General features: G+C 36.4%; 1 protein-coding gene across 9 annotated transcripts in view; it reads right to left on the bottom strand.

The window, feature by feature from the left end:
• LOC121322510 (ankyrin-2-like) overlaps window positions 1–22,239 on the bottom strand; it is a 227,241-nt gene that overhangs the window by 153,329 nt on the left and 51,673 nt on the right. For 7 of the 9 annotated variants that reach the window (XM_041262631.1, XM_041262633.1, XM_041262639.1 and 4 more), the window contains exon 1: window positions 15,065–15,232. The exons of the other annotated variants lie outside the window; for them this stretch is intronic. In XM_041262631.1, coding sequence (XP_041118565.1) covers window positions 15,065–15,145 — 81 coding nt within the window. In that variant the 5' untranslated portion in view covers window positions 15,146–15,232. Of the gene's footprint in view, window positions 1–15,064; window positions 15,233–22,239 lie in introns of those variants that run through there. 9 annotated transcript variants of the gene reach the window in all.

Here is a 22,239-nt window from a genome sequence, read left to right as displayed (position 1 = left end):
GTTTTAGCTAATCTGTCTTCAATGCCTCTTGCCTGCATCAAATCAGACCACAGCTTAATGACTATGGGACTGACTCTGATTGGTTCATGGGTTTTGTTACTTCACAGTTGAATATTCTCTCCTTTCTAAATTCCATTTCTCCTCAACATTGCTGTACATCCTAGTAAATATTTGTAAACATGTACACAAACTGCAGTAAAACTAAACTGCATCTTTGACACTTGAAATTCAAAGAGAAAGCAAACCCAGGAAACTTCAGAAGTCATGTAATTAGAATTTAGTTGCTGATATCTTTTAAGTTTAGTTTAAACATGTAGTGAATAACAAAACATTTAAACTGAGTGTATGGAATTAATATAGATATTCTTCCCTCCCTCGCATAGTCACATTTTTAGCTAGACCAGCCAAAAAAAGCCATGTTCTGACTTCACAAACTTCACTTCACTGTTATGTCTTATTAATCCATAGGGCATGATAAAGCTGGAAGATCTGTCCTGTATCATCAATAACATGTCAAACACTCCATCGTAAAATCTGAATAAAATGAAAAAAACTGCATTTTTCAAATTCTGATATTACAATACTGTAGATCTGCAATATATGTGTGTGTAGGGGGTGTTGTTATTTTTTGGCCTTACTGTCCTAGAAAACTAACATTTTCTATAGCAAATAACCAGCAAAGAAATTTAGCAATGTAGTGGTGGACTCCAGTCATTCCAATTGTTACTGCCACATGTACAGTATGATTGGTGCAATAATCTGGCTCTAGGGCTGCAATATTTTTAGTATACCCCTGGGGTGTAGTGTAGACTACTCTACTTCAACTAATTTTCCATATATGCAGTCTGTTCCCTTGACAACTGTTAAAACTGTCCTATAACTAATGGCTGTCTAATGGCCATATTTGACATGCACATTCAGAGAGAAAGTAGTGTCAGTGAATAAAATTGATATCAAACACCAGTTCATTAATAAATAGTGCTGTAGCCTTTTTACACTGTTTTCCATAGGCAGTATTTACCTTTACTTATATATATATTATATATATATATATATATATATAATATATATATATATATATATATATATATATATATATATATATATATATATATATAGTATAAAAGAAATTGAAAAGAACAGCAGGTGCGCAGTTGTAACTCCCAATGTCAGGCAGCTGACTAGAGCATGGTTTCTTCCTGCTTGCAACATTTCCTGAAGGCAATCGATTGTACTGAGTCATGTCACATCAGTCTCTCAGTGTCAGGTCAGTCTGTGATTGAAAGGACCTTTGGCATCTGAAAAAGTCATCTGAGGTACCTAGTCATTTGTGGTGGTGTGCGATAATATGGCTCCAGGACTAAGTTTGTGGGAGTCAGTTGGTGCTTCATGAATATGCTGATTGATTGTGGAGGCTGCTACTGCTACTGTATTTCTAAATCGCATAAACACACAAAGCTGTATGACACTTTCCAGTTGATACATACCTCTGAAATGTCCTAAATATGATCTTATTTTGGGTTATGAGTTGACAAAATATGATTGGCACTTGCATTGGTCAGTGAGACACCAAGAATTCAGAACCCATTGGGAACTAAGATGGGACGGGCATAGTGAAAGTGAAGGACTAGCACACAGGGACTGAACTTGCTTGTTGTTTTCAAAGTAAAAGTAGTATCAAGTAAATTAAAAACAAAACAACAACAAAAAACCCATTGCCAGAAGGTTGTCATTTCATTTATATTTACAACCTGCTATTTGGTATACCCATATTTAAAACAGCAATGAAGTTGGCCTCTAAATCAAGCATTTTGCAAGATTAGAAAATAAGAAAGCAGAAATAACCTAGTTTTTGTTTTTACGGTTGCAGTTACACTATAAATGTGCATAATAATTATGCATATTCTCATTGTTTTGTAATACAAACACATAAAACGATTTGTACACTCTGTCTTAGACCAAATATCAAAAAGCATATAAATTGGATGCATAGCTTACCTTACTTTCCGTACAGTACATGAAACAGGAAGTTGTATAGTTTGGGCCAGATTTACTGTGCTTTGCACGGAAGCTAGGATCATAGTTTACAGCTAAAATGATTAGGGGTCTGGTGCAACAATTTGGAATATGCTATAAGGCTATAAATATAATGACTGCCCTAAATTCAAACAGTTGCTGAAGCTGTATCAGATGAATATGTTTATGCTGACACAATATTTTAAACATTTTTATTTACAGTGAATCAATCAGTTTTTTTTTTTCTATAATAAGCATCCCTTTATTGAAATGCAGCCAAACTCCACTCTGTATTGAGTGAATGCCATGGATCAAGACTAAATTAGGAAGACATCTGTATAGGTAATACACCAATACAGTATTTTCAGAACATTCTTGTGGCAGGGCAGAAGCCCTATTGCTGTAAATAGTGTGTGTGTTGTAAGTATAGGGTTGGCAGGGAGGTGGTTAAAATCCTTCCTGTCTGAATACATGTGGGCATGTGGCTGGAGCCTTAATTCGATGATTAATGGTTAATTAGGCATCAGCCACATGGTACATAAGGGAGGAGAAATCCTTTGTTTGGTGTTTGTTGTTTGGTAATGTCCAGCCTGAGCAGCAGGGGACATTCTTTTGTTTGAAGCTCTTATTTTGACCACTGTGCCTTGTTTGTTTGTTCCTGTTTTGTCTGTGTCTAATAAACATGTGCAGACATGCTTTAACTGCAGTTTCTAGCCTCTGAGTCTCATTCTTGACACTATCCTGCTACAGTTCTATTTTCATTTTCATGATAACAAAGTTCAGATTTGCCAAAGTAGCAGGTATTTCAAATACTTATACATGGATATCCACTGTGAGGTGTCATGTTGGCAGCAAGGCCTCTTAATGCGTTCACACAGTATAACCAGGCACTGGAAGAAGCAATAGCTTTTTTTTACTGGGTGGAGTATGACAACCAGACCTAATCATGGGTATACTGATGTTGCTGACAACAAACATAATCGTAACCTTGTTCTGTTTTTATTTGTTGTGTTAAGATATGTTATCCTTATTCTGGCCTCAATGCCCTAAGTGTTTATGTTACCAATGATTTTTAATGTCATAGAGAGCTAGCTCACATTCATTTTTCATTAGACTATTTTAAATCGTTTGCTTAGAAATGCCTTAGGAATGCCTGATCTTGAGTTATTCACGCTTACACAACATGGCCTAATTGTTTAGTCAAACTTGTGTACCCTCGAGTTGCTGTTTTTGTCCAGATTCAAGTGCAAATTGAAATTAAATACATCAGATCAATTTTAGGCTATTCATTTGTAAGGCTCTTGTTTGGCCATTAATGATGGCATCATACAGTAGAACTGGCAAGTGAGGCATTTGGTTTTGTACTTATATCTATACAAATTCAAATTCTGACTTTTCTATTCACAGAAAACATAATGCGGCCTTCAAATAATGAGAGCACACCCCCACATGTAGGAAGCTTTTTATCACCCTGCTCACATGTCCGATTTCATGACAGCAGAGACTATTATGCAAAGGTTAAGCTATGCTGTCATACAGATAGGCTCGATATATAATTAGGGCTCTCACAAAGAAATAGCATCACACCCAGACTCAAACTCAGCCCTGCGCTCATAATATTGAAGTAATTCAGCATTCATTTTGGCACACATGTTCAGAAAGTAAATTGGCAGTCTGACACATCAAAGCACCCTTCTTCAGTTGGTATGGAACTACAAACCATTAACCCCCCCCCCCCCCTGCAGCCCCCAGTGGGTGTAAGAAATGCCAAATTTATTATATGTTTTCATGTTTGAACTCTGGGGCTGGTTTTTCAAAACTTTTAATCTGGATAATTTTGTGATCTTATATTTTGTGATCAAGATTACTTTTATTTGGACCGCTTTGATCAGGTTTTTCAGAAAATGTCACTGCTGGATTACATTTATCCAGATTACAAATAATTACAATTATGAATCTTTTTTTTTTTTTTTTTTTTTTTTTATCACAAAATATAGAATTACAAAATCCAGAACACTGTTATCCAAAAATAAAAAAAATGGAAAACCGGCCCCAGGTATATCAACTGAACTTAGAGAGAAGACATTTGTTTAGAGAAAATATCTAAAGTGAATCTTAACAAGAAGAAGAATATATTAATTGAGTTTACTACGGCAGTTCAAACCCATTTAAAGCAGCTCTAACCATGGCCTTTCTTTCAGTTCAAAACTTCAAGTCCCGGAGTTCATTTTTTAATGCCTTCTATCTACACCTTGTCATTTCATGGAAATGATGCTGAAACTTCTACAGTTCATCGCACTACAGGTAATGTATATCTAGTATAGATCTGACCACTTATCCTGTTACTGGTATATTAGATAACTTTCTCTTGTTATTATAAGAGATTTAATTTTGTGCAGATTGGACAAGAGGACTGTGAAGCCAAGATGGGTGACTCTGTCTGCTTAAATTGTGCAAGATGATAAACTGTCACCAAAAATGTGTCAATGCATCACAAAAAACAAAGACTGTTCTCATGAACTACTACTAAACATAAAAGTGTTGCTTTTAACTTCACTATGCAGTGTGTTCTATGCACAATATTTCATTTATACACCAGCTAAGATGTACCGTGATTGGTTTATTTCTTGTATGTTAAAAATCAGTTACCTTTTCCTTATTCTTTACTTAGAAGACCATAATGGGCCAATTCATTTTTTTCTTTTTTTTTTTTTGCTGTTGGTAAACATTTAGGAAATGTACTGTTTATCCAAAAAATGAAGCGATCATCCACTCCAAAGTTAAGAAAAATGGGCAATTTGTTTTCACACTCAATGGCAGCTAGGGCATTTTTTTTGTACCCTGCATAAGCCTAAAGACCTGGTTCAGATACAATAGGTCTGTCGGTATCACAGCGGTCACCATTATCTAATGATGCAGTTTGTATTATTTATTTATCTCGAATCTCAAATATAGGCAACTAAAGCTTTGGATTACAGCAATTTATAGCTTTAGTGTGCGTCTCTTACAAAGGTTAAATCTGCTAGCATTTTAAAATAATTTAGTTCAGAAGAAAAAACCTAGGAAGATTTACTGGGGGCATCCATTGCAGAGATGGTTTTGACATTTCCCTTACTGATTCTCCCTCTCCAGCCTGTCTATTGCAAGAAAAATCCCCTGCCGTGGCTACCAAACCTTTGAACAGTGTCTTTGCATAGCAACAGCTTATGAATTGGTTTTCGATGCAGCTGTGGCCAGAAAGTAAACTTCATTAAAAAAGTCAGGAACAATAGGGCACAATCACGTCCACAAGCATGCACCAACAGGAACATCAGCTCTGGTTACTGTATATATCTATCTTAGGGAGGTACAGTATATGCCTCCGTGCCACGCAATTGCTATTCTAAGACAGTGCCTAGGGTAGTCCACAGGGGTAGCAGTCCTAGGCACCATTCTATCCTAGAAACCATGATAATTTACTAGAAATAATAATGCTGATGCCTGCCTTTTGGCTTTAATTAACATTTTGAAGGCAAACATCCAAATCCTTCTTCCACCCATTCTTCTATGCTCAGCAGTGCCTCCTATTGAGGCAGGGAGGCCGTCATGTTTTATGCTGCTTCTCTCTCGCTTTAGGACAGCTGCCTGCAAACTTGCATATATGTGATGTTCAGTAATACAATATTGAAGTATAACATTTTTAATCGCCAAGAAATTGCAATTGATTGTCTGCAAAGAAACATCATTAAATCACTCAAGCAGGTAATGCTTGGTCAAGATAATCTATAGTAGCTTGAATGTGTTTTTATACAGGCAATCTATATATGTGACACAATTTATAATAGCATAGGGGTTTGCAAGTCATTAAACTTACAAAATTCTCTCAAGTCATTCTCAAGATTATCCCCAACCCCTAAGTTTTTATATATTTCACTATTTACATGTACACATGTATTCTATACATAGGGGGGAAACTTCCCAGAATAAGTTCCCCTTTCACATTAATCAACACTTTTATGACAGATGATGTTGTTAGTAACATCACTATGCCACTACTCTAATTAGGATTTGTGACCAAGATGGCTGGTGGTGACATCAGACCATGGAGTTAAACAGACAACAGTACTGATGTTGAATGCACTGGTGTGCAAGTTTTAATAATAAATGAACAAAATGAAAGGTCTGAACAAACAGGAAATAAAATGATACAGTGGCCAAAACAAACAGACAAGAAATAGACAACTGTTGCGCTAGTATAAATCCAGCACAAATAGCAATTGCACTTTGCTATTTCACTTCACCTCCCAATTCTCGTTCCACCTCAGAACACACCAACCCTGAATGATTCATGCTCCTTTTATTTACAGCTGCGCTCGCTTGCTAATTAATCATTCACTTGAATCCTGCCACAGTTTTCACATGAACTAATTTGTGCAATCTCCATGACCACATGCAAATACACACTTTACTCTGCATGTGAAGTGACTGTGCAATCCATGTGCCTAAATACAAATATACCTTTTAAATTACCTGTGCTACATAACCCTCTGTGCACCAAAACATACATAGATATAAATCATAACACACCACATATAACACAAAATACGCACTGGGGGGCTTTACCACGCCACAGGATTGTTAATTTATTCTAATTCATATGGTAAGTACTGCTTTCATAATTGTTTTTTTTTTTTTCAACACCTAATTCACGTTTCATTCATTAAAGACAAGTTAAAATCTAGTGAGGGGATTTTACTGTATATTAAACTACAATATTATCAAGGCTAAGCTCACATACATCCTGAAAATACAAAATTACATAAAGCTAATAAATAATTCTTCAATATGTGGTAAAATGCAAAGATGAAGAAAATTCAGTGTCTATAGAATGAAACTGATTACTGCAATTCTCAATAGTTTACACATTTCTATCCCTTACAGACTCACAGTTTCATCTCATTTTACTTACATTTTTTTAAAGCCTCTTTGGATTACAGTATTTATGACTGTATACACAAGAGTAAAACATTTTTCCTGAAGGAGATTTGATTCCAGTTCATCCGCTGTGAGAAGTTAGGCCACAACAATGAATGACTCATGGGGGCAATGAAAGATGTTGGCTAAAGTTAACTTTTGCAGCAGTTTAGCCCCTCCGATTCTGAGGGAGTGGGCAGAGTATTGAGAAGCTGGTAAGTGAGCTCTTGACAGTAGGTTTGACAGGTGGGCAGAAAACCACTGACGAGTGACTGGTGCTTGGATATGCAAGATGACTAGAGGCGCTGAAGAAAGAGATGGATGTCGTGCTGCTAAGTATTTTGTGATCGTAGATTATGGACATAAGTCACAATGGAAGCTGATGGACTTTCTTGACCATCGGAGGCCGCAGATGGAAGCAGCTGAGACTATATGATAGAGCTCATGTAGAGCAGAGGAACGTTGTTGAAGAGGGAGATCCTAGATTGGAGCTGACCAGGCTGCTGAAAACCAGGAAAAGTTGAACACGGCCCCAAATCCTACTGATTATGAGTCTGCGTACAGATGGAGTTCAACTGATGAGATTTAAGTAATATGCATTTAAGTAATATGAATTATACAAATAAAATTATCGGATTTTGCATGTGAGTGACATTTAATGATGAACTTTCGAAGGTTTAAAACAATCTTGGAATTCCTGGCTAGCAAACGAACCTTTGAACCTTCTAATCCAGTCCTACTAAGAAGTAAATATATATCAAGTACTGGCAGTTTTTCTAATTTAGAGTTTATTTTGGTTACTCATGCAGGTATTCATAATTTATGTCAGCAGAACCTTCGCTTTAAATAATATAGCACTCTATCACTTGATAGATTGGGAATACTGTAGGCAAAGTTTTCATGTTGTTATGTGCAAAGACAATGGACACAATTCGAAACACCATTTAATCAAAATCATCATCAATGACAATTTTGTCTGAAAGGAAAAAGTATATATTTACAACTCTTAAACAAATAAGAAACAGTCTGAGACTACTCACAAGCCCCATTAATTACATTTATGAATTGTTTATTTGTAGTTTGGTGACTTTATTAGGTGTTTTTCAACTATCTGAAAAATTTTACCAGTGATGACTTGGGGGTAAAATGGCTCTGTGAATCTATTCCAATTCAACTAATGGTGTTCTGAGCTCAGCCACTTATTGCAGCAACTATTTGCTGTTTGCCAGCTATACAAAATTAGACATTTAATTGTAACTGTAAACAATATTTTAAAAATCCCAGAACACTTTACACAGCACTATCTCCAGTGCAAAAATGTTCTCCATAGGCTATCAGCTTTGCTGACAGTAACCCACCTACTAGGCAGGTGTCGAAAACAAAAGCAAAAAGCAAAAATCCCCAGTGAAGCAGGATCTTCTGAGATCATCCTGTAAAGTCTTCTCATGAGAATAGAGAAAATAATATACAGATGCTATACTTGGACATAGACAACCTTTCTTGCATATTTTGTTAATTTATTTTGATTTGGACAGACAGTGCTTTTTTTCTGAAACAAAATTGTAAATAATAATCAATTAAAAAAAAAAATCCATATTTATTTTTAAATAAAATATTGGACTTATATGGATGATGATGTACCAATGATCGAAATTGGTCTGTTCTCCCTGATACAATAATGTGACATTGTTATTGCTCTCCCTCTATATTGGACGGCTCACTGAGATGCTGTCATAGTTGAACTTCTAGGATTCCCAATTCCTACCCCCACAATGTCCTTAGAAACACCCTTCACAATCCCCAGGCATTCTTTTGTTCCCTTTGTTACACAACCACATAACTGGATAGACTCCATAGCTAAATACCTCAGTGTTTCGCTACTGTATACCTCTCCTGCTGTTTCCCACTCAGTTTCTTACTTATGCCATTAATAAATACAGACACATTTTATTTTTAGCTACAACCCCCTAACGTTTATTTGCAGTTCTATTTTATGAACCTCTAACCTAAATTTGTATTGTTAGCTGCTTTGTACTGATCTGTGTTCAATAACACATTTTGCCACCTTATTTGCCAACTCATTAAAAATACAGTATTTTAAAACATTATTATTATTATTATTTTTAAATCCCATGTATTTTGGCATTAGAAACAGATCAGGCCAGATTTAAAAGATTGCATAATGAACACAAATGAACCAGCATGCATCTGAAATTGATTAAAAATAACTGCAATTAAAATGACAACAGGTTGATGTATATGTTATGTGGTATAATGCGATGCAACATTCACTCTACTGTTGGGAAGAACTTTAACAAATCCATCTAGGCTTTTCTTCTCTTGGGTCCTTGGGTTATTCCTTAAGCAAGAAATAAAACTCACATCCCATAACGGACAACTCTGTCGTCTCTTTTTCAGATGTACATTCCTTTTTGTACAGAGATTATGACATATCAGTAGGATACCAGTATCCTCTTGGTGTCTAAAGTAAATACTTCTTTTCAATAAACAGGCTTCAACTATTTAGGAAAACTTCTCAGTTTTTTCAAGGTGTAAGCTGGATCTCCCACATTTGATAGTGCTTTCCTTTCATGCAGTCAGATTGTGATAAAGCACAGAAGACAATTAGTATCTATTGTAGTAAAGAAAAATCTTTGGATTTGAATCTTATGTAAATATAATCAACCTATGTTGCTTTGATTCTTTCATTTGATGAAAGATGCGATCCTTTCAGACCAGAAAATTAGTAGATAACTGAAATGCATTACAGTATTGCTATATGTTTCGATACATGTTTTAGACTAGAAAAAACTCAGATATTCATGGTGGGGCTAAATTTACCATCACGGGTGCTTTTGATTCTATCATCAGTGCTTTGTGTTTTCTCATTTTCAGCTGTGACTGATCTGATCTGGAATAGCAGGTTCCAAGTTGAGTTTTGAAAACCCAGACACGCTTTTTTTTAAATGTGTCCAATTATTATTTTCCCCCCAATTTTCAATGCCTAGACGCTTTTCCCCTCACCGCAGCAATTCCCCACATGACTCAATACTGCACTTTAAATCACCATCCAGGCAAACAGGCATAAACTGAATCAATTTGTACAGTACGGTACACACTATACATACATCAGAATGTCATCCATACACAGAGTACTGCTGCAGTTTGTAGACAGACCACAGAAAACTGTAATCTGTACATGTATTTTAGTAGATTGTCATCACATGTTTCACTTCATTGAACAAACTCTTGTCTAACAACAGCCACTGATATGAGAGGCACTGGACATATACCGTTTTTATTTACCAGCAGTATGTGTGTCAAGGCATTTCAGAATGTCTTAGACTGACCTGAGGAAGTTATATTCCACAGGTTCTATTGCACTGTTGACATCTTAACAGGAGATTTCACTATATATTTGATAACCTCAGCTATAATTAAGGCCATGAAACAAGAGGCAACTTTCAATCTTATTCTGACAACTGTTGACACAGTTTTCTGCAGTTCTATATTAAATGATATGTTCTTAAATTAAAACCTTTTTAACTCACAATGTCCGTTTGAATACAGTGAAAGTTATTTCTGTTAATAAACAAGAAGACCAAATAAAACAGCAGCTTTGAAGTTTGGAGCACATCAACAAGGCATATGGTACTGTTCAGCTTGCCAAAGGCACATTTGTATTATCTTAGGAAGAACATTCCTGTACCACTCCTGAAATTCATCAAAAAGCACAAAATCGCATCCTGTAATGATTAGAAGATTATAAGAGTTTAACTAACCTCAACTGGCATAATATATTGTTCCAGAGAAATCAATAAATACTAATGGATCATACCATTAACAATTAATAGACACATTATCCTGGCTCACACTTTGGCTGAAAAAAAAAATCAGCTTACTTAAGTTATGCTTATTTTCAATAACATAATATAGTAGACAGAACTTACAATAAACTAAACATAATATATACCTTAAGGTTTGGGAGTACAAAAACAATGTAAGGGGCAGAATCAATGACTTTAACTATTGCAAAAATCTGTTGCATTTTTAATTATCTTCATTTCTTGTTCATCATAAAGGCAAAATGAAATGAAGGGACAAACAGATCGGACATGCAATTCCAGGAGACTGTTTTAAACACTTCCCATGATAGCCAACATCATGCATTCTTTTGAATCTTTCATCATGTTTCCATTCCTTAAATACACATGCATACATATAACTGTACTTTACAATTCTCTATATTTACTATCATCTGCCACCCCCTTGCTATATGTACATCTGGCATAGAAGAGACTACTGCATATGCCCATTTTATCTTGTTTGACCAAAGGGAAATTAGGAGCCCCATAGCCAAGAAAGGACAAACCTCCACTGTGTGTGACTGAGAACTGAAGATTCAATGCCTCACTAGTTCAGATTCCAACATTACCATCACAGCAGGGTTTTGAAACATAATTTACTAAGGTGTGTCTCTACCTTAGATCTAATAATGTGAATTAGGAGGTACCCAATCTCGCCATGAACAAATAAAAAAGTATTACAAAGTATTGTGATCCATATTTAAGCATATCAATATGCATAACTTCACCAAATGGTGGGGTATTTCCACCTCTGAAATTAGCTTTTGTCTCAAGAGGTTATTCAATATTCCCAATATTACCATTTATCATTTTTGCATCAGCTGTTTGTTCTCACCCATTTTCCTTTTTGATGAAGGTTCTCCTTCACTGACCAGCTTTGGCATTCATTATTTTCAGCTGAAGGTACCGTGCCTAAATAGTTGTCTGCAGGCAGACTAGACAGTCATTACTCAAACGAGAATATGCACCTCTGCTTCTCAGCTGGGGCGCTGAACATCCACTGGGATTTGGGAGGTGTGGTTAGTCCAGACACACTGTGACTTGTGCTGTCTGCTTTCTTCAGGATTGCAGCGCTGAGGCAACACCCATAAACACATAGACACACTGCTGTTTACTTAATACTACACCAGGTCAGGCAAATACAAATAAACACAAGTAGACTTGGAGAGGACAATGTATTTTCATCTTTATAGTTTATGAAATTGTAATTTTACACACTCTTATTCATTGTCAACCCCCCAAAAAACAGCAGTTCCATCTGAGAGTTAATAGGGTTCAGAAATTCAAACACACCCTTGCAACTTTATTTCTGTGTTTGGCCCACTGGCTCTTGGGCCACTATTTAGGGATGTGCATTTGACACTTCTGATTACAAAAAGCATCAATTGTGTTACATAGTGAGTTTGATTGATGAAAATAAAATAATAAGAGAAAAACATACAATTTGGATGCAATAGACACTAAAGGTTTAAAGAGTTTATTCTGGTACATTTAAGTTTAACTCACAGATATATGACAAGAGCTTTAGTAATAGCATTCTCAATTTTACTGAAGTCTGCTGTTTTATAACTTTGACTTTTGATTACAGGGTGACTCTTTCACACAACAAAGGAAAACATGCCATTCAGAAATGGAAACCAAGGCAAATCCATATAATTTCTTTGTGTTAGAATACAGGACACTCTCCTTCCAAGCCAGGCTATTCAAAAAAGTATTGCAATAGCAGTATGGTGTGCCAATTCAGTTGTCTTAGAACTAATGCCTTTGCTCATGAAAATTGTGTTTCAATACAAATAAACACTCGTTATTGATTAAACTAATAGTGCCGGAAAAGGTAAGAAGGCAATGTTCTCCTGCTGGAGCTGCAGCAGTACAGAATGTTCAAGGGAAGACCCCATTCAAAAGACTGTTACCCCTTTGGGACCATTCCCGTCAAGTTTAGCAATTTGGTACAGTATGTCACAGGTTAGTCAAGCTATATTAGCACTGTAGTATATTCTTTAGCCACATCCTTATCTGAAACATACATTATTCCTGTTTAATGTCAATTGCAAACAACACCACTTTCTTTTTGATTTAACCAAATGTTCTGGACTTGATTTTTGTTTATATCGAACAGTATTTAACAGTATTAAAGTATGAACGATTTTCATGAGGCGTTTGCGTAACATTTCAAATATGAAGTTTATACACCGTTGTCTTGTGCAATGTTTTTCACCTGTTATGTAATGTGTGAACCAGAAGTAGTACCAATAGCTGTAAAGAACTATGAACAATATAAAACTGTAACACCACCACCAGCAATAACATGTGCTGTTAAGGTACCGTATTGACAATATACAGTGTTAGTAACAATTGGTAAATAAATTAACAAAAGAAATGCCACAGCTAGTAGTTACATTAAGTACAGCAGAATTTGCATTTTTAAGGATGATGGAAGGCACAAAAACGCTGGCATATTTCTCTTTTTGCCAACAGTGTCATTGTGATTAAGTTATAGGGCTGCTTATTGATTCTAATTAAGTAAGATAAAAGCACATGGAGTGAAAATCTTTTCTTTGGGGCAGCTGATAATGAGGACATTCCTAAACCAAAAGAGGCCTTTGGTTACTGTTAAATGGTTGAACCCATTGAACTGCAATGCTGTTCACAGTATGCATTCCCTTTCATTGGGATTACAAACACCAGACACTCTTAACTGACTGAGGCAAGATGACACACTCCCTTACTATAGGGCTATAGGTCTTTGGCAGTGACCAGGCTTTATAGAGAATACATAGAACACTTACACGGTGCATGTAACTTGTATCTTAAATATCACAATCAATGGGTAGATGAATTACAGATATGTTCACTGTACATTGATTTGGTGACCATATAGCAACAGGTCCATATGAGTTATTAAATTAGCTTATTATATTAAAAGATTCATGTGGTCACAATAAGAGATCAACAATACACCTAATAAGTCCAATCAAAAACTCACAAAATCAAAACCTAGTTGATCCTAAACTAACAATTTAGACAATTCACAGTACAGCCCAATCAAACAAACAGAAAGACAAACAGAGCAGCATTGATGACAGTCTACCAATATGCAATTCATTATTTCAGAACATTATCTGGACATTAAAAATTGTCAAAAACTGAAAGCCCTTCAATTAGTCATGACCCATTTCAAAGTGTAAACATCCCACCTTCTTTCTGAATAAAAAAAAAAATCTGTTTGCTTTCAACTACCACTGTTACACTAGAAACAATCTGCCAGTTTCTATCTTAGAGAATACCCTACAAAAATAGGTTTTCACATGTGCATCTGCAAAACTGGCTACATGCAGATAACTAGCATCCATGTAAGAGATTGTATGCAGCTGAATAAGACAGGATGTGAAGATTCAAACTCTGTTAGGGGTATAGCCATTTTCACCAGCAGCAACAATAGGCGTAGCGATAAAGACAAAATGAATAATTTAAGCCCAAATCTTCAACTGCAGCTCCTTAAGGCTTGTATTACTATATAAGGGGTTTGTGCACAATTGACATAATATATAATTAAGTGGCAATAGGGTTATTTTGCTAATAAATAATTAAAATGAACATCAATAATGAGCACAATGAATCAGATACTCTATCTAATTCAACTGATTATTGAATTATATAATTACTCTTTATTGCCTAGATAATACATAATTAATTTTATAAAAACAATGTATCATTTGAAAATGTGTTTTTTATACAGTACAAATTATATTGCAATTTTAACAACAAAACAAAAAACAGTTTTGTAATAGGAAATAATCTCCCAATTAATTAAGCAGTTTCGAATTCACTCTAGTCACCAGTGTTGGACTGTAAGGCTCACATAACAGCCCACTGAAAAACAGAATCAAAATGTTCTCAAGTGACAGCTTCCCTGTGGTGTCATTCACCAGAAACAATAAGTATCAAGCTATCATCAGCACAACGTTTCTCCAGTCTCGGTGCTGCATTTTGCAACAATCAAGCCCATTAGGAGAGTTTTTAACTTACATCGCCAATGATGCAATTATCATACTCAACAGACACTTCTTCACCTATCTCCTTCCCCCATGCCTTTCAGGAGACTGGGAAGCCCTATTCCAGCCTGCTGACAGGGAGACACTCCTGTCTGTTTATCTACTTCCCAAAGAAGGAGCTCAATTTTTGCATGCCAGTTTCAGTACCAAGCCTATAGTAACAGTAGGTTTTACCTTTCTTGGCCGTTTCCTCCTCTGACTGATACCATTCTGTTTCTCCCCACTGTCACTCCTCTGGCCTGCCTCTTCATTCATATTGCTATTTTATTTATCTTTCAGTATTTGTTCTGCAGCATGGAGCGCTGCCATTAAGCCCTTTCAATTGCACAGTCCACAATGAGTGTGCCACTTACTGGAAGCAGGGGAGAGAGAAGGAGGGGGCAGAGTAGTGGATGAGAGGGAGGGAGAGAGGGAGGGAAAGCACAGCGATGTTGCCATGGCAATTTATCTGAATGTGTTGCTAAATTTGATTTAACCAATAGCCATCATGGCTAGGCTGTTTAAAAAAATAAAAATAAAACCAACATGTCAAAGACCAGAAAGGGTTTGTACTGCAAGGATGATAATATCACATAAACAAACAAATAAATAAATATGCAAATAAAATTCAGGAGGCTTATGAAAGGAGAAACATGGTATGTAAATTACAACACTTTTTAATTAATTCCAACTACGCTACGCATATTAAAAATGTACAGTACCAACTAGTATTAAAAATAATATAAATTCAATAATGATATTACTACTGCTAAAACTACTACAAGAGCTACTACTTCTACTTCTACTTATAAGAATAATGAAAAATAACAACTAATGATATTCTGTACTACAGCATTAACATCATTTCATATATTGTAATCAGGCAAACTATAGGATGTTGGGGTGGGCAGTATTCTGCTATGGGTTTTTGTTCTTCCATATGGATGTAGTAGAGTAATACCACACATATGATTTGTCACATTGGGAGTGGAATCAATAGACCAGAAAACCTGTGTCTGAGTATAAGCCCTAATGGTTGAAGTGCTATTACAAGGATTAACATTAAACAAAATAAGTTATGATAGTGCAATTGATAAAATACCATAATTAAGTTGTGTAGGTGGATGTAAAATAGTGCTGCATGTAAGAACATTTTGCCTATGGCTATGTTTACAACGATTTTTGGTACATGGAACAGAATTTTTTTTTTTAGAATTTTGATGTCATCATACCACCATCATACTATCTAAGCGTGGAGCATCTGGGGAGGGGTTGAGCCAGTGCCAGTTTGGTTTGATTAACATTGTTCCATGGATCAAAAGAAATATCAAATTTACAGGACAAATTGAAGAATCATCATCTTATCTCCTGTAATACCGTTGCAAATCTTGGGTCAAGAAATGCTTATCGAACAACTTCAGAACATATAACACAATGGCCAATGAAACTCATTGTAAAAAAAAAAAATGCTATTCATTTAAAGAGCACAGAGCTATATCAGTGCTTCCACATGATTATCAAAAGTACATTCTTGGGAATTTCACAGCAGACTTCTTCAAATAATCTCAAAGTGGGTTAAGCAAACCAAACTCTCTGTGTAACACAATCAATAACATTGAAACGCACTGCTGGAAACTATTCTGACATAAAGGTATCTCTCTTATAATAATCATTATAGTGATTTTTACTTGGTTTGGAGATAAGTACATTTACTTGGTTTGGAGATAGGAATCATATATTTTTTTTACCAGACATATTATGTTTTAACTTTAAATGTATTGGGGTAATCACATAAAACACATAATAGTATGTAGTTCTGTTCAATTCTAAAGTACTAGTTTTGCTTTATATGTTTACAGCTCAGCCATTATAACGCACTTCGTTATAGTGTGGAATCGGTTATAACACGATAGGGTCGTAGCTCCTATTTGCTCCGTATTGCCATTACAGTAGCACTTTTATACTCCTTATAAGGCGGAACACAAATAGCACAGTCTTGTAACTATGGCTCCCCACTATAGCGTTATAAAGGGTGAGCACTGTACATTTATGAATGTCACTAAAGGTCTTACAAAGATTGTACTGACATGAAGAAATAGGTTGAAAAGACGCTAGTTAATTCCATAAAAATATGCTACATGAAACAGTACAATATGACAGAATTGTTTATGAAAAATATGCTATGGATGGTTTGAAGGTAAGGGTTTTTTTTTGGAAATAACAATCCAGCTCGTCTAATCCCGGTACATTTCTTATGACCACTTACAATGATACAATTTCTGAATGCCACTTAATAATAAAAATACAAAGCAAATAAATTTATCAATGTAATGCTATTAAAACTGCATGCTCTTAATCTTTATTTTATTAAAACTATGAAATTAAAATGTACATTTAATTTCCTTTCTTTTTGTCTAAAATGTTGACACTCGCTCGCATAGTCTTTTTTTTTCGAAAAATGACTGCAGCAAGCATGCAAATTATATAATGAAAGCATGTCTGTTTTCAGGCCTGTTTCTTGCTACCCTCCCTTTATCCTGCTGTCTTATCTAGCTTCCGTCCCATATCCAATCTTCCTTTTCTTTCCAAAACTCTTGAAAGGGCTCTAGCCAGCCAGCTGATGAAACATCTCACAGATAACAATCTGCTTGAGTCTCTGCAGTCTGGCTTTTGGCCACATTACAGTACCGAAACTGCTCTGCTCCAGACTGTAAATGATCTTCTGCTTAATGCTGATGCTCCCTCTGTTCTTGTCCTGCTTGACGTAACTGCTGCTTTTGATACCATAGATCATAGCATTCTTCTTGACCGCATTCAGAAGTAAGCTGGGATCTCTGGAACCTGTCTCTCCTGGCTGTCCTCTTACCTGTCTGGGCCTCTTCTCTTCAACATCTACAAGTTTCCCTTGGGTCACCTCATCTGCCAACATAGCCTCATGTTTCACTCCTATGCAGATGACACCCAGCTCTACCTAAAACTAGACCATGGGTGTCCCTCTTTCATGGTCCGGCTTTCAGCTTGCATCCAAGATGTCGAGGCCTGGATGTCTGCTAATTTTCTTCAGCTCAACACCAACAAATCTGAACTTCTTCTAGAATGATCGATATTGCTTCCTTGAACCAGTCTGCTGCTGCCTTCCCCCACTGTACGAAGCCTTGGTGTATCTGGATAGTAACCTCTCCTTTGATGCCCTCTGTTGTCAAATCCTCCTTCCACCACCTCCAAAACATCTCAAAGGTCCGTCCCTACCTTTCCCTCCCAGGTGCAGAGATACTCTGACAAGCATTCATCTCCTTTCGACTCGATGACTGCAACTCTCTCTATGGTGGTCTTCTGTAAACTGATTGCAGCTGGTTCAAAATGACGCTGCTAAGACCCTTACCAGACGTAAAAAACATGATCACATCAGCCCCTATCTTGCCCAGCTGCAGTGGCTACCTGTAAAGTTCAGGATTACTTTAAAAATTATCCTGCTTGCCTACAAGGCCCTTCAACACAGGTGCAGAGTATCTCTCCAACCTGCTGATCCGCTATGTCCCTGCACACAAGCTAAGGTCCTTTGACTCTGGCTTGCATGTTATACCCAAGCAAAAGTGCACCACACTCGGACAGCGCTCTTTTAACTTCATGGCCCCGACTCTCTGGAACTCTCTCCCAACTTTAGTGCGTGTAGCTCCTCCTCCAACAGTTACTCGCTTCAAATCAAATCTCAAGACCCACTTGTTCTCTCTTGTTTTCAATGCTCGTTAAGCCTGATATCTGTTATTAGCTGTTGTCTAAATTGCTATTTCAGATTTTTCACTCCATCTTATTCGTATGATTCTGCACGACACACACATCCACAATGTTTAGAATTCACATCCTAGCCTTTTATTTAAGGTATTATGCCTATATTTAATGTTTTTCACTGTTTGTATTTAATGTACTAAGTCCTGTATTTTGCAGTATTTAATGTATTATGCATTGTTCCTCACCATCTTGTAAAATGCTTTGTGATGGTGGTCCACTATGAAAGGTGTTATATAAAATAATATTGATTGATTGATTGATTGATTGAATTAGTGTGGTGCTGGCCTTTCCCTGATAAGGGGGTATGGGGGGGCAGAGCAAAAAATCAAGATTGGAATATGTCTGCATCCAACTGAATTATTTATAAAATTATTTCTTCACCATATCCGAACCCCAACATTACAATGTGATAGATATGCGGGAGGTAATAGGGTGTAAAATGAAATACTCACAATTTTCGGATTCAAAATGCATCCAGAGTTCTAGATAAATTGCCTGAACACAGTGCAACACAGTGGCCCTGAATATCAAAAGTGTCTTCCGACAGTCCGAAACTCGCTGTCTCGGTCTGTTTTAACCTGACTCTTATCCCGAACGTTGTTTCCATCATAAAATGAAACACTTTTCTGCTGTCTTCTGACAGGTGGGATGAGTTCAATTTACATAAAGGTGGCGGAATAACTATTCGGTACTTAAATGAGAAACCTGTATGTTGATGACACAAATACGTAATTTCAGGATTTTAATCAATTAATTGAAAGGTAGTAAAGGTGGAGAAAAACAAAACAGACGTGTGTTCTGTCAAAACAAGAGAAGATACATATATACATATATACATAGAACATAATAATAAAGCAAGTACTTTTGGCTGTGATTCCAGACTGGGGAGGGGGGCAGCTACATTATCTCTTTCATCCTCTAAAATTGCAGCAATTCCTAGCAGCACATTGGACATCATTACCATTAGTATAGCCAAACCACCCACAACAGAGAACTGGCAGAACCATTTTAGATGGAGAATACTCAATCCAACCACATCAACCCTTTTTGATTTTGCACAGGGGATATGTTAATTAGGTATCCACTTAATTTGCATAACATTCCTCAAACAGTCAGAATTTGGGTTTTGTGACAGTTCTCATCCTTCCTGGCCAAACTCAGCAAAAAATAAAACCCACAAAATTCAAACCCTACTTATAACCATACCTGCAAAACTGGTATATCAAACATTATGACATAGCTTATGAAAATCCTGTTTATCTGAACTTAATTAAAGCTCAATGTAGTCTCTTGTAAAAAAAAAAACAAAAACAAAAACAAAACATAATATTAATAAATAAATAGTTTTTTTTTTTTTTTTTCAATCCACCCCAATTTTATAGCCCTGTGCTTTAATGTAATAACAATACATGTTAGGAATGTGTTTATAATAACAGTGGGCTTTTATCTCACATCTAAAAAAAAAATCATCTATAAAATATTCACCTTTTTTACTGCCAGGTGGCAGTTTCCTTTTCTCAGTGCTGTTAGTCGACACTGTGGGAATTGCTAATTGTGCATCTTTCCCAGGTTTGGTTTGTGTGTGTGTGTGTGTGACAGTCAGCTGGGGTTTAGTGCTTGTCCTTAATGAGGAGTTTCCACTGGTTACCTAGAGCTCAACCCCACTGCTGCAGCTGTCTCGCTCCCATAAGGCAGGAACAATACAACAACTAACTAGGGAAAACAATGGCTTCAGAAATACTACTGACATATTATTGACTGAAGACCAACCTCTGCCGGTGCCAGTACATCAACCTTTGTACAATATTTTCAAGTGCACAGCACAAGTTCCAAAACCAAGTACATTTTCAAACATATGATACTGGTAATGGCATTTTATATAATATTCTAATATCATTCAGTTTCCTACCTACTATAAAAGTACAGAAGCCATTAAAATAAAAACCCATATTTTACTTCAATATGTATTATTAAGAAATATCTAGATTAAGTAGCAAGTAAGTGGTATTTTAATGGCATTTACAGAATCATTATGTTTTCTTGAATTTACATCATGTTTTTCTTTGTTCCTTTAGTTTACATGCACGTAATCGACTTTAACTACGGAACCAGTTCTAACCTTTGTAGCTGTAGTAGAAGTATATATTTGCTTCATTGCTTAGAATATCTGCAGTTCCAAAGGCTGTATGGAATGGTACTCAGGTAACAAACCCTACATTGTAAAACAATTCTCATGCAAACATTACCCTTTTAACATTTTAAAACTGCCAGTCTGTTGTACTCTCCTGAACACAAAGACAAACAGAACACCAATATCACGCCACTTTCATAGTATTTAAATTAATGCCACAGACTCCAGTGTGACACCACCTCTTTTAGTTTCTCTCAGGTAATGTGCAATCATAATGCAGGTCAGATGCTGTGTGGCTATTGCCATGGAAACCAGCCTCCTGGTCTAGAGACAGTCTGACTGAGAGGTCCCTTGGGTGAGTTGGTATTAAACAAGGAAATCTCAGATTGGTAGTACAGCTTATCAAGACTTGCCTCAAAGACGGTGGGGGATGTGACTGTAAATGCAAATTGTCCTGGACCACTGTTTTAATTCCATGAACAAACTATGAAGGTAGCATGTCACATCAGGTTAATGATATAAACGTTTTTTAACGGTGCAATTAAAAAATCCTGAATTGGATGGTCAAACCATCAAAGCTAGCTTGTCAAATTGCCTATTGCGCAAAGTAGCAGGGCAGAAGCCCATAGTGTGAATAGTGTATATGTATAAATAAAGATGGTGTATTTTAAATGTAAGTTTGGCAGCGATGGGCTTAATTCAACCCTGTTTCAGGAGGTGAGCAAAGGAGCCATTGCCATCGCCCATGGCAGAGGAGGGGCTGTCTGCCCGAGTGCCAGACAGGGCGGGTCCACCATCCAGACAGCCAGAGGGGGAGAAGCCTATGCCATCTCCAGTGCCTGTCACGTATATTGTAATTAAAACTTATATTAATAAAACACTGCAACAGTGCAGTGTCAATATTGCTTCTGCAAATACTTCGATAGTTTATACCTTCAACACCTGCAACTTCTTAGTGCAGCTTTGGTGTTTGTCAACCAGGGCAGAGTACAACACATATTTTTTATGTTTGCTTTACTCCTTGTAAGGACAAGTTGTGTAGAATTATTTAAGCCTACTCCCCTTTTTATTTGTTGTCCACACATGTGAAGTAAACAGTTCTATATTTGGGTATTTCGTGTTTCTCTTTACTTTTTAAACACTGTTACATTAAAAAAACACATGTATTTCAATGACATATTTGTACAACTACAGTATATATCGTTGTTCCATATAAATACACTTGAAAACGTGCTTTTCACTTATTGGTGACTTTCGGTTAATGACAACTGTGTTGTTGGAAACTGAGAAGTTGTTGATGTTGCTCCGGCAGGAGGTGAAGTGTGGCAGGGCAGAAGCCCACCGTGTGAATAATGTGTATTGTTGTGTATATGTGTAAATAAAAAATATGTATTTTGAGTGTAAGGTTGGCAGGGATGGGGTTAATTCATCCCTGCCAGAACCCATTGGA

Source organism: Polyodon spathula, chromosome 1 (assembly GCF_017654505.1).
Source record: "Polyodon spathula isolate WHYD16114869_AA chromosome 1, ASM1765450v1, whole genome shotgun sequence".
In the NCBI taxonomy this organism is placed as follows: Eukaryota; Metazoa; Chordata; class Actinopteri; order Acipenseriformes; family Polyodontidae; genus Polyodon; species Polyodon spathula.
This window is presented reverse-complemented; position numbering and strand designations above follow the sequence as displayed.